The 17,517-nt window shown below is 43.1% G+C and overlaps 1 protein-coding gene across 1 annotated transcript in view; it reads left to right on the top strand.

The window, feature by feature from the left end:
• Window positions 1-12,191, top strand: part of LOC148453841 (IgGFc-binding protein-like) — a 73,981-nt gene extending 61,790 nt beyond the window's left edge. The window contains exon 21 of the mRNA XM_088461613.1: window positions 11,899-12,191. Within this exon, the coding sequence (XP_088317739.1) occupies window positions 11,899-11,908 (10 nt within the window). The 3' untranslated portion in view covers window positions 11,909-12,191. The remainder of the gene's footprint in view (window positions 1-11,898) is intronic.
• Window positions 12,192-17,517: the final 5,326 nt, after the last annotated feature.

Genomic DNA, 17,517 nt, shown 5'->3' on the forward strand with positions numbered 1-17,517 from the left:
ACCTAGCTGTCCATATGAAAACATATAATGGCGTTGTCTAGTTCTTGAAGTACAAATCCATAACCTTGATTACTAAAAACACAGCCCCATGCTTTTATAAGGAGAGTAACTTATGCTCCGCTCCTGGCACATCATATATCAATGCTCCAACATGATGCTCTCTCTCAGAACTAAAAACCATGGTTGGACGTTGGTCTACTGTTACCCAATGACCTGGATAGCTAGGTCCCCTTATCCAGTTACTTGAGCAACAATTAGCAATTAGCTATCAGCCAAGAGCTAGATAGAAGAAATAGCAAAATGTTTCATTAGAGATGATTTGCATCTAAAACCGTGAACCGTGACAAGGAGGCAGAGTGTGGAAAGCGGGTGCAACCAAAAAGAGCTCCTAGTAAACAGATCGGCATCATCCCATGTTACTTATAACATCTGCCTGCCTGTTCTGGGCTCTAAAATGGGCACAAGCAAATAACCGCAGACATGGGGAGACAGTAACCGTCTGCTCAGAGCGGAGTTACCGGCCTGATAAGGATTTTATTACATTTTAGGATTACTCTAGATGTGGTTTTAGGCAGGGATGGGGCCATGCTCGCTCGCTCGCTCGCTCGCTCGCTCCCTTCCTGTTAGCAGCCCTTTTATATCTGCTGTCCTGCCCTATCACTCCTTTACTTGTATGCAATAGGGACTGGGTGGTCTAGTAGGGAGTAACATGGAGGACAAAACAGCTGGTAACGTCACAGGTAAAAATGAGATGGCTGCTTCCCCTAAAGGGCCTATTTAATATCACCAACGGGCCCGTTATACATGCAGGAACACCAGTTTCTGCATGTTTTAAGTATTTAATTAATACCAGTTACTTATATAGCGCACACATATTCCGCAGCGCTGTACAGAGAATATTTGGCCATTCACATCAGTCCCTGCTTACGCTCTATATTCCCTGTCACATGCTTACACATATACACATTAGGGGTAATTTTGCTAGGAGCCAATTAACCTACCAGTATATTTTTGGAGTGTGGGAGGAACTGGAGCACCCAGATTAAACCCACGCAAGCACAGGGAGAAGATACATATTCCACACAGTTAGGGCCATGATGGGAATTGAACCCACAACCTCAGTGCTGTGAGGCAGCAATGCTAACCATTACACCATCTGTGCTGTAGTAACAGGCCCATTCATTATTAGGGGCCATATAGGAATGCCCAGTATTCAGGACACTGTAATAACTGAACGTTTTTGGAATTTGCTTGCGTGAACCAATGGCGTCTTCAGATCCCTCCACCGCCTCAGATCACGAATGCACACAAGGCCGGCCCAGCAGTACTAAGGAACACTAATACTTTGGTAGCAGTGTTACTGATCACGGGGACAGCCGCTTTTCAAGAGCAGCTTACCCCACACTGGAGAAATGCTGAATTGCTCTGGTAATTATTGTTTCCACCATTAGGTACTTAATCATCGTGGGCCAAACAGCTCCTATTCAATAGGAATAGGCCCCATAATGTTATAGGTCAATGCTTAGTTAAAATAAATCCCTTCAGGGTCTAGTAAAACCATGTTACACAGCAGGTGGGGCAGATTTAAAATGTGGAGATTTAGAGTTGGGAGGGGTTTGTGCTGCATGAAAAAAAGAAATAAATCCATTTGCACCTCACACATTGCAGAACGGATCTCCTCTGACTCCCTGTGCCCCAAATAAATTGGCAGTTAAGTGGTGAAGATAAAATAAAAAAATATATAGAACATATATATATATATATATATATATATATATATATATATATATATATTAGGGATGTGCAGGCTCGGATAGGTTCGAGTTTGCACGTGGAGTTCGGATTTTTCCCTCCAAAAAAACGGAACTCAGAACGAGGCAAAACGTCATCTTACATGGACGAACATCATCATTCCTGGTCTTTTGTCCAGGAATGATGATGTTCGTCCATGTAAGATGACGTTTTGCCTCGTTCTGAGTTCCGTTTTTTTGGAGGGAAAAATCCGAACTCCACGTGCAAACTCGAACCTATCCGAGCCTGCACATCCCTAATATATATATATATATACACTGTATATATATATATATCACTCCAGGTCTGGCTCTCCCAGGTATTTAAACAGTAAGTGACCAGTTGCCCTCATAAGTAAAATTAGTATATACTTAACATCTGGATGCGACACCCACGGTTCTTGCAAAAACGATTTAATAAGTCAGCAATGTTTCCGTGCCATGTATACACAAGCACTGTCCTCAGCTGAGGACAGTGCCTGTGTATAGGTGGCATTGAAATGTTGCTGACTGTTATGTTATTAAATCTTTTTTGCAAGAACCATGAGTGCCGCATCCAGATGTTAAGTATATGTATGTGTATGTATGTATATATATATATGTATATATATATATATATATTTATTAATAATAAAATATATTTTATACAGCGTGTATAAATTAAAATGAATTGTTCTTTAAATAAATATGTATTGTAAAAAATATTTACATAATACTATATAATAAATATCTATCTCGTTAAGTTGCGCTGTATTGTTAAAGCCCCGGGAAATAAGTGTCACCATACAGATTACCCAATACAGTATGTTTCTCTATTACAGTTAAGTTTAAAACTATCTCCGCTCCTTTTTCATCAATTTAATGTGTTCAATAGATTTTATTGACAATGTTTTCAAATCATCTTCTTGACAACTTAAAACATTGTTATAAAGTATTTAGAACATCCCATCTATTTTTTCCAAAATAGGGATTTTTTAAATAGCATGTGGTCCATACTACAAGGTATTGACTGAAGCCATACTGGATTATATATTTCATACTGTATCACAAATATGGACCTACAGTTTGATAAATCATTAAATATAAATGTAAAATCTTTTGACACATAAGACACAATCTATAAATTCCCTTCCTTATAGAATAAAAGGGGGTTTGGGGTTTTCAGACTTTCTAAAGAGTACCTTACCTTTGTCTTCAATGACAGGACTAAATTAACAACCAATTTTAGGGGATAGTTTTTTCATATGATTTTCCTAATATTTGATGTATGCCAGGTATATACTGTTAGAAAAGAAATGGTCTTATGGCAATTCTTACTCAGTTTTGATTTCTCTACCATACATCCATATTTTTCTTCATTACAACCTGATGTATAGTACCTGTGTAATTTTACCAAAAGCTTAGACTAAAATAAAACACTCGGATATTCCTGTTGTAAAAAATTATTTACTGTATATAAACCACAGGCTTGTCATTTATAAGCTTTATCTGTACAATAATTAAGTTTTAGTCTAAGGAATTAACCTTTAAGGATATTATCCCACCAGGAAATTAAATGGCTAGTTTTATAGTTAAGGTATCTGTTTTAAACCCCTTCCTTTACACACGTTTCCATTATTAGTCTCCCATACTTTACCAATTATGTCTAATTGAATGGGACATAGAATGCAGGCGCACACACTAAGAACAATGATAATCAAAATAATCCTGATAAACTCTACTATTAACTTGGAGTATAAGTAAGGTTCTTAGTACATATTTTCCCATCCACCACTTCAATGTGACCCCCATAAGGTGGGTCCCTAATGCTAACACATTAAGTCAATTTATTCAGGACTTACCTCTAATAGTGCCCATTCTAATATGTAGACAAAAATGTAAGAACATGGGCTGATTAAAAACACTGAAGGGCAGATGGGCATAGCAGCATCTCTTACTATGTTTAAACTTAGGGTGTGCAGTCCAAGCCCACTCCCCCTTTTTAATCGTGTAATATGTAATGTGCCTGTAATTGAGAGAAGGATCTAAATAACTAGTACATTTGAAACCAAAATTAATGTCACAAATTGAAATAACAAAATCAAAGATAGAATCAACATACCGATTCTAAACTATAAAAAAGTCATCAATATACCCAACATAGCATACCAAGTTGATCCCCGAATGTACTGTACTTATCTGCTCTTCCATGAAGAGCCCCATATAGAGGATAGCATAACATGGTATGAATTGGGTTCCCATAGATGTGACCAGTGTTTTAAATAAAATGTTGCATCAAAACAAAATTGTGCATCAATAGCTGATGAGACAAAATCGTGCAGTCTGAGGCAGAGAACAGTCACATTTTGAAAGAAACACTGTACTGCCTTAATTCCAATGTTATGTGGAAGACTTTTATGCAATGATTCATCATCACAAGTTTGTAAGTAATAATAATTACTTCTCCATTTTATGAGGGATATGTACGAAGTCTTATGCTGCATACACACGTAAAGATTTTCTGTCCAACCATCCAACTAGGTGATTGGTTGGAATGAAAATCTGGTAACGTATGGGAGTAAATTATGATCAGCAATTTGCTACAAAATGCCAGAAAACAGATGAAAATTGTCGTTCAGACAAGTTTGTTAAATGTTTGATCTAAACAATTTGTTCAAACTACAGTTTTTGTCCATTTTCCGGCATTTGGGAGCAAATTGCTGATTGTCATTTGCTTTCATACCTTACCAGATTTTCTTTCCAACCAATCAACTAGTTGGATAGAAAATCTTTATGTGTTTACCCAGCTTTAGACTGAGATAAATTACCAACCAATTAGCTCCTAACTGTCATGTTACAGGCTGTGTTTGAAAAATTACAGTTAGGAGCTGATTGGTTGGTACTTTATCTCTCGCCAAGGCTTAGCACATCTCCCCCTATATCTATCTATATATAATATATATATAAACTAGGGGTGTGCACCGGCCACTTTTCGTGTTTTGTGTTTTGGTTTTGGATCTGGATCTTTCTTCGTGTTTTGGATCTGGATTGGTTTTGCCAAAACCACCCTTCCGTGTTTTGGGTTCTGGGTTTTGTGTTTTGGATCTGTATTTTTTTTTAAAAAAGCATAAAAACAGCTAAAATCACATAATTTGTTGGTTTCTCTGCTCCTATGCTATTATTAACCTCAATAACCTTAATTTCCACTCATTTCCAGTCTATTCTGAACACCTCACACCTCACAATAGTGTTTTCATGTCCAAAAGGTTGCACCGAGGTAGCTGGATGACTATGCTAAGCGACACGAGTGGGCGGCACAAACACGTGACCCATCTAGGAGTGACACTGCAGTGGCAGACAGGATGGCAGTTAGAAAAACTAGGCCCCAAACTGTACATAATGCAAAGAAAAAAAAGAAGTGCAAGATGGAATTGTCCTTGGGCCCTCCCACCCACCCTTATGTTGTATAAACAGGACATGCACACTTTAACAAATCAATCATTTCAGCGCCAGGGTCTGCCACACAACTGTGGCTGAAATGATTGGTTCGTTTGGGCCCCCACAAAACAAGCTGGAAATTAATGTGTCCCTGCACAAACTGGCTCTACGGAGGCAAGATGTCATCCTCATCCTCCTCATCCACCGATTCCTCACCCTCTTCAGTGTGTACATCCTCATCCTCACAAAGTATTAACTCGTCCCCACTTGAATCCACCACCACAGGTCCCTCTGTACCTTCTGGAGGCTGGTCTCCCTGGAAGAGCTGATAATTCATTTTGATGAACATCATCTTCTCCACATTCTGTGGAAGCAACCTCCTACGCCTTTCGCTGACAAGGTTCCCGGCTGCACTAAACACTCTTTCGGAGTACACACTGGAGGGGGGGCAACTCAGGTAAAATAGAGCCAGCTTGTACAGGGGCCTCCAAATTGCCTCTTTTTCCTGCCAGTACAGGTATGGACTGTCTGACATGCCTACTTGGATGCTGTCACCGATGTAATCCTCCACCATTCTGTCAATGGTGACAGTATCATATGCAGTGACAGTAGACATGTCAGAAATTGTTGCCAGGTCCTTCAGTCCAGACCAGATGTCCAAACTTGGTCCTGCCTGCCCTGCATCACCGCCAGCGGGTTGCTTAGGATACCTAAGTTTTTTCCTGGCAGCCCCAGTTGCGGGAGAAAATGAAGAAGGAGCCGTTGACGTGTCACGTTCCGCTTCAGCTGACAGTGTGTTCACCAGCAGGTCTTTGCACCTCTGCAGGCTTGTGTCGGCCGGAAAGAGAGACACCACATAGGCTTTAAACCTAGGATCAAGCACGGTGGCCAAAATGTAGTGGTCTGATTTCAACAGATTGACCACCCTGGAATCCTGGCAAAGCGAATGAAGGGCTTCATCCACAAGTCCCACATGCCGAGCGGAATCGCTCCGTCTTAGCTCCTCCTTCACTTTCTCCAGCTGCTTCTGCAAAAGCCTGATGAGGGGAATGACCTGACTCAAGCTGGCTGTGTCTGAACTGACTTCACGTGTGGCAAGTTCGAAGGGCTCGAGAACCTTGCACAACACGGAAATCATTCTCCACTGCGCTTGAGTCAGGTGCATACCCCCTCCTTTGCCTATGTCATAGGTGGATGTATAGGCTTGTATGGCCTTTTGCTGCTCCTCCATCCTCTGAAGCATATAGAGGGTTGAGTTCCACCGCGTCACAACCTCTTGCTTCAGGTGATGGCGGGGCAGGTTCAAGAGTGTTTGCTGGCGCTCCAGTCTTCGGCACGCAGTCGCTGAATGGCGAAAGTGGCCAGAAATTTTTCGGGCCACCCAAAGCGTCTCCTGCACGCCCCTGTCGCTTTTCAGAAAATTCTGCACCACCAAGTTTATTGTGTGAGCAAAACATGGGACGTGCTGGAATTTGCCCAGATGTAATGCCCGCACAATATTGGTGGCGTTGTCAGATATCACAAATCCCCAGGAGAGTCTAAGTGGGGTAAGCCACTGGGCGATGATTTCCCTCAGTTTCTCTAAGAGGTTGTCGGCGGTGTGCCTCTTACTGAAACCGGTGATACACAGCGTAGCCTGCCTTGTAACGAGCTGGCGTTTCTGAGATGCTGCTACTGGTGACGCTGCTGCTGTTGCTGCGTAAGGTGATACATCTACCCAGTGGGCTGTCACAGTCATATAGTCCTTAGTCTGCCCTGTTCCACTTGTCCACATGTCCGTGGTTAAGTGGACATTGTGTACAACGGCATTTTTCAGGACACTGAGGACACTTTTTCTGACGTTTCTGTACAGTCTCGGTATCGCCTGCCTAGTGAAGTGGAATCTAGACGGGATTTGGAACCGGGGACACACTACCTCCATCAATTGTCTAAATCCCACTGCACTAATGGCGGATACCGGACGCACGTCTAACACCAACATAGCAGTCAAGGCCTCAGTTATACGTTTTGCTTCAGGATGACTGCTGTCGTACTTCATCCTCCTCGCTAAGGACTGTTGGAGGGTCAATTGTTTAGTAAAAGTAGTGGTGTTCCTACTTCCTCTCTGGGATGATGAACGACTCCCAGCAGCAGCAACAGCAGCAGCGGCAGCAGTAGGCGTAGCAATGCAGGATCCTCCAGAGGAATCCCGGATAGGAGAGTCAGTCATGCCAGTGACATGGCCTGCAGGACTACTTCCGATCCTGACTAAGGAGGAAATTGACGAGGAGGGAGTTGATGGTGTGGTTTGCAGGCGCTTGGATACAACAGGACAACGGGATTTAGGTGTCCCTGGACTGCTTACGGTCTTAGCCAAAGTTTCTGAACTTGACAGTAACTTTTTATGAACGCGCTGCAGGTGCCGTATAAGGGAGGATGTTCCTAGGTGGTTGACGTCCCTACCCCTACTTATTTCACCTTTACATATGGTACATATGGCAAGACAGTTGTTGTCCGGATTTGGATAGAAATATTGCCAGACCAAAGAGGTGGAATGTTTGGTCTTCTGCCCAGGCATGACCGTGATGGGCTTTTTCATCCCACGGACAACAACTGTCTCCCCCGGAGCCTGATTTAAACAAACCACATCACCATCAGAATCCTCCTCGCCAACTTCCTCCTCAGCGCCAGCTACACCAGTATCCTCATCCTGTTGTACTTCAACAGTGACATCTTCAATTTGCATATCAGCAAGTGGACTGTGGGTGCTCCTTTCAGCACTTGCAGGGGGCGTGCAAATGGTGGAAAGAGCCACCTCTTCCCGTCCAGTGCTGGGAAGGTCAGGCATCGCAACCACCACCACACTTGGACTCTCCTTGGGGATTTGTGATATCTTCTTAGAAAGCACAGTTCTTCGCTGTGCTTTTGCCAGCTTAACTCTTTTGATTTTTTTAGTGGGAGGAGGGCTTCCATCGTCATGTGAAGCTGAACCACTAGTCATGAACATACTAGGGATCGACCTTAGCCGTTCCTTGCCACTCCGTGTCGTAAATGGCATATTGGCAAGTTTACGTTTCTCTTCAGCTGATTTAAATGTCTTTTTCAAGGTCATTTTCCTGAACTTTGCCATTTGGGATTGTATGTGCCCTCTACTATGACATTGGGCATCGGCCTTGGCAGACGACGTTGATGGCATGTTATCGTCTATGTCATGACTAGTGGCAGCAGCTTCAGCACTAGGAGGAAGTGGTTCTTGATCTTTCTCTATTTTATTTTTATCGGAGAAAGTTTGGTCCTCCATTTATGTTATATCGATTTGATATATACGTGCGGCTAAACACAGAAAATATTTTTTTTTTTGGTTTGGACTGGAGTGTACTTTGTGGGTTACAGCACCCTTTAACGGTCAAGCCAGCCGGCCCTTTACTTATGACACAGGCGCACGCTTGGCACTACTTTGTTGATGCACGTGCGGCTACTGCGCACACAATTCACAAACACAGAAAATAATTTTTTTTTGGTTTGGACTGGAGTGTACTTTCGGGGGTTACAGCACCCTTTAACGGTCAAGCCAGCCGGCCCTTTACTTATGACACGGGCGCACGCTTGGCACTACTTTGTTGATGCACGTGCGGCTACTGCGCACACAATTCACAAACACAGAAAATAATTTTTTTTTGGTTTGGACTGGAGTGTACTTTCGGGGGTTACAGCACCCTTTAACGGTCAAGCCAGCCGGCCCTTTACTTATGACACAGGCGCACGCTTGGCACTACTTTGTTGATGCACGTGCGGCTACTGCGCACACAATTCACAAACACAGAAAATAATTTTTTTTGGGTTTGGACTGGAGTGTACTTTCGGGGGTTACAGCACCCTTTAACGGTCAAGCCAGCCGGCCCTTTACTTATGACACAGGCGCACGCTTGGCACTACTTTGTTGATGCACGTGCGGCTACTGCGCACACAATTCACAAACACAGAAAATAATTTTTTTTGGTTTGGACTGGAGTGTACTTTCGGGGGTTACAGCACCCTTTAACGGTCAAGCCAGCCGGCCCTTTACTTATGACACAGGCGCACGCTTGGCACTACTTTGTTGATGCACGTGCGGCTACTGCGCACACAATTCACAAACACAGAAAATAATTTTTTTTTGGTTTGGACTGGAGTGTACTTTCGGGGGTTACAGCACCCTTTAACGGTCAAGCCAGCCGGCCCTTTACTTATGACACAGGCGCACGCTTGGCACTACTTTGTTGATGCACGTGCGGCTACTGCGCACACAATTCACAAACACAGAAAATAATTTTTTTTTTGGTTTGGACTGGAGTGTACTTTGGGGGTTACAGCACCCTTTAATGGTCAAGCCAGCCGGCCCTTTACTTATGACACAGGCGCACGCTTGGCACTACTTTGTTGATGCACGTGCGGCTACTGCGCACACAATTCACAAACACAGAAAATAATTTTTTTTTTGGTTTGGACTGGAGTGTACTTTCGGGGGTTACAGCACCCTTAACGGTCAAGCCAGCCGGCCCTTTACTTATGACACAGGCGCACGCTTGGCACTACTTTGTTGATGCACGTGCGGCTACTGCGCACACAATTCACAAACACAGAAAATAATTTTTTTTTGGTTTGGACTGGAGTGTACTTTCGGGGGTTACAGCACCCTTTAACGGTCCAGCCAGCCGGCCCTTTATTTATGACACAGGCGCACGCTTGGCACTACTTTGTTGATGCACGTGCGGCTACTGCGCACACAATTCACAAACACAGAAAATAATTTTTTTTTTGGTTTGGACTGGAGTGTACTTTCGGGGGTTACAGCACCCTTAACGGTCAAGCCAGCCGGCCCTTTACTTATGACACAGGTGCACGCTTGGCACTACTTTGTTGATGCACGTGCGGCTACTGCGCACACAATTCACAAACACAGAAAATAATTTTTTTTTTTGGTTTGGACTGGAGTGTACTTTCGGGGGTTACAGCACCCTTAACGGTCAAGCCAGCCGGCCCTTTACTTATGACACAGGCGCACGCTTGGCACTACTTTGTTGATGCACGTGCGGCTACTGCGCACACAATTCACAAACACAGAAAATAATTTTTTTTTTTGGTTTGGACTGGAGTGTACTTTCGGGGGTTACAGCACCCTTAACAGTCAAGCCAGCCGGCCCTTTACTTATGACACAGGCGCACGCTTGGCACTACTTTGTTGATGCACGTGCGGCTACTGCGCACACAATTCACAAACACAGAAAATAATTTTTTTTTGGTTTGGACTGGAGTGTACTTTCGGGGGTTACAGCACCCTTTAACGGTCAAGCCAGCCGGCCCTTTACTTATGACACAGGCGCACGCTTGGCACTACTTTGTTGATGCACGTGCGGCTACTGCGCACACAATTCACAAACACAGAAAATATATTATTTTTTAGCACTTGGGGGGAGCACCCCTGATGGACAGAGCACCCCCTGGACAACACTACAGCACTCCTTTAGGACTGGGACACTGCACAGGACTTTGGAGTGGACACAGCCCCTATGGAGAACTGACTGCACAACACAGTCCAGCCAGCCCCTATGGACTTTGAAGTAGTGGACACAGCCCCTATTAACAACAGCAGCACAACACAGCCAGCCCCTATGGACTTTGAAGTAGTGGACAACAGCAGCACTACACTACACTACACTACACAGCCCTAACTCCCACCCTCCCTCTTCACTGTCCACAGCCGAGTGAGAAAATGGCGCCGACGCGGGTACCTTATATAGGATCCAAAACCCGCGAGACTCGGAAGGCGGGATGATGACGTTTTGCCTCGATTTCAGATCCGAGTCAGGCGGGAAAAGTCGAGCCTGACTCGGATCGGACTCGGATCGGGGGGGCTCGGGGGGGTTCGGATTTCAGAAATCCGAACCCGCTCACCCCTAATATAAACATGTATCTTTAATATAAGATTTCAATGACTCGATGGGACTTTGTTAAAAAAATAAATAAAAAAATAAAAAAAGTCAACAAAATGAATGTCAGATTATTCCTTAAAGACCCTACCCCCAAAATATTTGGTCTACTTGGTCAAGTAAGATAAATTATAATAAGAAGACACCACTGGATGTGGAGAAGCAATCATTGCCAAGTGTCCCTGGAGATTTTATCTTCAACAAGGATTTCATCTAATAATCCTTCAATTTATTCTTATAAAGGGTAATGGGCTTGCCTTATAATTTCCTACTGTATACCAAAATTAGTTTTCCAATATGTAAATGCTTCACACACATAATCCTTTGTGCTTTGCATGACAATCCCACCACCATTACCAACAGGCTCCAGTATATGCTGCCATACAAGGATCCAGTAAGTGATCCGGAGATCTCACCCCTGCGTAAAACTTTGCCAAAGTAGTTTATAGGCTACAATTGGTTCCGCCATCTCAACTTTATTGTTGCACTTAGTGAACGCTTGTTAAAGCTTGACTAATTTTCAATTGAAAACATGGAGACGGCAGTAAGTTAGATTAAAGATTTGCTTTCGGAAATAGCAATGATACTAAAATCATGAATCTTAAAATATAGTCACTGTAGTCCTAATTTTAATTTATACAGTTTAGTAACGATATTTATGGGTTTGAATGTTATCATGTATAGCGTAATACTGTATCACTGATATTATTTAATGGTATATTGTAAATCTGTTATCTCTGCAGTGGCCCATAAGGATTCTTTTGATGTTACATCGGACCCCTCAGAACTCTAACTCTGTATAATTCAGTCTCGTGTTCTTCCTCCAGTCGACCTGAAAATTACATTCAATAAAGAATCATGAAAACCTACCTTTAAAGCAATGAATTTCTAATAATCATTTTATTCAAATTATTTTCTAATCTTTTGTATCGTTCCTCTGAAACTGGGGAATCAGTATATGGGCAACCAAAAAACCCAACTAAACTGTATAACAAGAATGTTGTGAAATATCTAGTTTAATATATTTTTCTATGTTCTTATGTTTCCTGTGTTTTGTTTGAGTTCTTTGTACAACATTATTTTGTATTGCTCACAAATGTACATTAGAAGTTACAGGATAGTGACAGTAAAGGTTGTATCCAATCTACAGGGATTACAGCTGGTCATACTTCAACCGCTTGGCCTGACCCTCCAGTATATCTCATACACCTTCCAGACATAGCACCTGGGAAAATAGGTATTTCCCGGGTCTATCAACCCTGGAAATTCCCAGGTCTTAGTCTGAGACCCCCATTCACACTACACCAAAACCTGGGAAATTCCAGTGTCTGATACATTCACACTGAACCAGAGTCTGCCCTGGAATTTAGTGTTGATTTAAAGGGGATACTTTTTTTTTTTTTTTTTGATCACAGTAATGACATAATATAAAAATTAGCATTTTTAGAGTAAAGGCCACAAAGTTTGTTTCCAATGTTTTTTTTTTATTGAAAACCAATACAGTTTTACATCACAATATAAAAAAAAATTTATGAATATAGCCTATTTTCAGTCTATACAAAGACAAAATTTTCACATAAAGAAAGTTAAACATAAAATAATACACACGTAAATTCATTTGCTCCCCAGCCATGTGGTCTGGATGCCTGCAGGTGAACAGAACAGCCAATGAAAAAGTTTTCTTAAGACCCGGGTCTAAAAACCTGGGTTGGATGCATTCACACTAGATGCTACCCAGGTTGCACCCGGGAAAAACCCTGGTACAGAGCAGAGTCATGGACCCAGAACTTCCACCGGGTCGTTTCTGTTCACACATAGCAAAAACCTGGGTTGAGGTACGTTCATTGCCGAAAACCTGGGTTTTTGCTGTATGTATGAAAGGGTTATAACAGACCTGGGCATTTGGTGTTCAGGTCAGACGTCTGGATCTGATGGAACAGCTACTGCACAATTATCATCTGATGTATCTCCCAAATGTCCCAAGTGTCTGATTTCTCACCAAAAGATGGAGGTCAGAATTCACAATCTTTTTATACCCATACGTGCAAAGATTTGTGACCGACCATGTAGGAGATGTATTAAACCTTCTAAACAGTTGAGAACTGGACAAGTGGAGAAGTTTTCCATAGCAACCAATGATCTGTTACCTATCATTTGATAGACTGTACTTGATAAATACTAGCTAGAGATTTATTGGTAGCTATGTGTAACTTCTCCACTCTTTAGAAAGTTTGATATGTTTCCCATATCTCATATGCTGGAATTAGCAGTTTATTAAGGCATTTCACTATTTTTGTACCATTTTGTATGCACAGAATCCATTATGGGGTTCCAAATTACGGATTAAATATGGAGTGAACGCAGCATACAAGCTCACGTGAGGGCCTGGTTAGCAGTTGTTCTGTGAATACAAGTTATATAACCTGTAAAACGAAGGTCAATCTAAAAAATGTACATGGTTTAATATGTTTTAATTGAGCTGGATTAGTATAGATATAGTAAAACAATTTATGTACTGTACATGTAGTTGTAGTAATAACAGTTTGTGTCCCAGTACACATGAAAGGTTTAGTAGACTAAGGGGACCATTTGTCTACGCATTTTATCATACGCAACAAGTTTTAACACTTGTTGCATAATGATCAACGGTGCACCAGCCAATCAGATCCCAACTCTCATTTTTCATTTACAAACAGATGACCTTTGGGAGCTGATTGGCTGGAGTACAGTTATAAAAGCCTATACAGATACACACAAATGCAGCCAGCAGCCCCCCCACATAAAAAATTAACACCCTTCCCGCAGCAGCTTAGCCATCCAATCCCCCCCGGGCACAGCAATTTAGCCATCCAATACATCCCCCCATGGCAGTTTAGCCATCAGCCCCCGACCGCCCCAAGAACTTACCTGCGGTGAGCGGCGATTGAGCGCGCCGGGGAGGGAAGAATCACTCCTCACCCGGCACAGACAGCAGCAGTCCAGGTCAAGAGGAGGATAGAACTTAGTAGGAAGGCTGCGAGCCTCCACTGCAGCTCCCCCTACAGGCAGCCAAGCCAGCACCAGGCTAGCAGGCACACTTGCCTGCTCATTAAAGGGCTGACTAAGGACACAATGGTAATGTGGGGGGAGGGTGTGCGAGTACAATGCCCTGGCCGGCGGCGCACCCCTCTGCTGGGCTTGCCATGGCACCAGAGGGCACATGCCCCGCTCACCCTGCCCAAGTTATGCCACTGAACACAATCTTGTCAAAGTTCATCATGTAAAGTGGCACATGGTAGAATAGTCTTTGGTTATGTTGTATTTTAAAAATGAACAATTTGTTTAACAAACCATTGACTTCAGCGACAGGGTCTGCCACTTTTGTGGCTGAAGTGTTTGGTTGTTGGGGCCACCACAAAACAATCTACCAATGAGCTTAAGGCAGATAACAGTGTTAATCTCTACAGTTAGAAGCGATCCTCACCATTACCCTCAGTGTTCATATCACACAATATTAGCTCATCCCACTGGAATCCACCATTACAGAAGTCTCTGTACTTAGAATTGTGCTGTTTTTATGATCAGTTTTCCACATTTATTGGAAGCCTCCTATGCCAATTGCTCACAAGGTTCCCGGCTGTACTAAACTCAGAGTACACACTGGAGGGTGGTCAGCTTGCAAAGCTAGTTTGTACAAGGAGCTCCGAAGTGCCTTAACCTCCCCGTATTTAAATAGACTAACCTGCTAATTTGCTGTATTTAATATCATTAAAATGGAGCACTGAGAAAGTAATTAGGTGTAGGTTCTCTTTGAATCTAAAAAGCTTAGGCTACGTACATACCTATAGATAGATATGCATGTCCAATCTGTCTGATGGGAAGAAAAATGTGATCAGTTTTTTAGTGTTTGGGAGCAAATTTATTTGCTCTCATACATTAACAGATTTTCCTTCCCACCAGACATATGTATATGTGTGTATGCAGCCGCTTACACCGGTTTGCGGAGCGTACCTTGTGTAATTTCACTCTGTGTGCCCAGGAGCTGTATGTGCACACTTTCACAATTCTGCCACTTAAGGTGCCCACACACTTAGCGAGGTGTTCATAATGCGATATTGTGTCAGATTTCCCCTTGAACACCCTGGCAGTTGTGGGCACAATTTGGTGTTAAAAACTGTCCAATGTGACAAACAATCTATTGCGCCTCCTAAACTATTCCAGTGCATCGTGATTTATATGGTCAGATCTTGCCTGCAGCAGGCAAGATTTGAAGAAGCGATGTACGACCAGCGGGTCCATGTATCGTGATCGTGAGTGGACACTCACGATTAGGACATTTTACATGATCTGTCGTCACGATGCGTTGGAATTGGGCTGATCGGGCAAAATATCGCCTAATGTGTGGGCACCTTCACTGTGGTCTGTGCCTGGAGAGGTGGGAAGGTGACCATGTGATACCCTACAACTGGTTAGACGTACGAATGAGGTTTCTCGGTTCTCATTCAACACAGAGAGGTAAAGAGGTAATTTATTACAACAAAGAAGTTACATATTATTACATCACATTCATGTAGCATAAATCATAGGTTCACTTTGAAAGGTAATTACTATAACAATTACTTTTACAATGTCAATTCAGATGAAACTAAACAATGACACAAGTTTTTATTGTACAGGAACTTCGCCTCCTGGCTACGATTAGTATCACGCTGCTCCTATGAATTTTAACAGGTTATGGCATGCGACATCATAAAACTGTAGATTTTACTTACTATAACGAAACAGCGACAATAACGGATAACAGTCTATAAATGAATCCTTATGTATGTTAACTATCCTAACGCTTGCTGGCCAGAAGCTACACTTTAATGAATTAATAAAGTATCAAGTCTTGCTAAGTGTACACTGCATTGCCCGGGATACTGGTTAATCCAATTGTCCTTAGCCTGGTTTGTAACTAGAATGGCTCCGCTGGTAAGGAATGTAAGGCGTAGTTATTCCTAACTGCAAATGCTCTTTGTGTCCTAGACAGCCGACATACTGAGACCCAGTTACTGTCTGTACACCCCAAAGCAGCACCTGGGAGGGGGGTGATGAGATATGTTGCAGAAAATGTCACTGCATCTGTAGATTTAGTCCCTAGGCTCAGTTTGCTGCAATATCCCGGAAGTAGCTCGGCTTTCCCTATTGCTACTAATTACCAATAGCCTTTTCTGGAGATTTTGGCCGGCTGCCAGCTCCTGATACAAAGTTACTATTTCGGTCAAACCACGCAGTAATAATAGGGGGACGAGGGGCTGACAATGTCAATGCGACTGTGACTTTGTAACATAGGTCTGCTTAAATGGGGAGTTAAATTGAAGCAGTCTCTTGCGCTTGTGGGAGGGGACACTATTATATGCTGCCCCACCAGACTCTCCGGCACTGGTGTAAATGGGAGGAGTTTTATAAGTTCCACTAGAACAGGGGTTAATGGGGGAAAGCTTGTCAGTCCCGCTAGCAAAGGGGTCCTTGGCTGTATTCTTTGGGTAACTGAGGGTACATACGGCTGGTAGTGACAAGGATGCTGATTAGCCTCTTACCCCCACCGTGATCAGCCTTAATGTGCGATCTCCGTGCCTCTCTCAGGGTCTGTCACCACCTCCGATGAGTCTCTCCGGCAGCCGTCAATCAGACTTTTGAGGGGCGGGGAATCTCACAGGAAAGCAGCTCCATTACTGCCGCTGGTTCCTTCGTGCTGACAGACGCCGATCAGCTCCAATTGGCGGTACATGCCTGCAGCACAAGTCTCCTCTCTTAGCATGCTCCCTCAGGACTCACTAACTGTCCGATACCTCAGGAGAGGCCGCACTACAACGGTCATAACTGTCCATTAACCAAGCCACCTGAAGATGGTTCCAGTACGAGTCATGTGACCTGCTGCTGACTCACCACATACTCCCTGTGTACCAGAACATATATTTTGTTTTTATAGGGGTTTTAAATACATTAGTGATACCCACCATAGGCTTAAACACATGTTTTGGTGGGGTATCACAACCATAACATAGGACAAGTACAGTAAGGGAGAGAGTATTAGCAGATCTGTAGAAACACCCGTGTTAGGAGGGGCCTCTGCCCCCGGCAGAGCAGCTGGATACAGACACTAAAGGGAATTTCTGTATGTGGCAGAGGCAATGTCACACAGCCGTGAGGTGCCCCTGTGTATGGGGAAATGGGTCATTTGGCCATCAACTCAAATGTCACCAGATGGACTATTTTATGGCACTGGATGATTTTTATGTTAAAAACCCAATAGATTTGTAACAAGTGAAAAGTATGAAGTTTATACCATATTGTACATTCATATCACACAGTCCCTTAGATGCAAAATGCAACCGATC

Source organism: Taudactylus pleione, unplaced genomic scaffold, assembly GCF_031769625.1.
Source record: "Taudactylus pleione unplaced genomic scaffold, aTauple2 ptg001080l, whole genome shotgun sequence".
Lineage (NCBI taxonomy): Eukaryota > Metazoa > Chordata > Amphibia > Anura > Myobatrachidae > Taudactylus > Taudactylus pleione.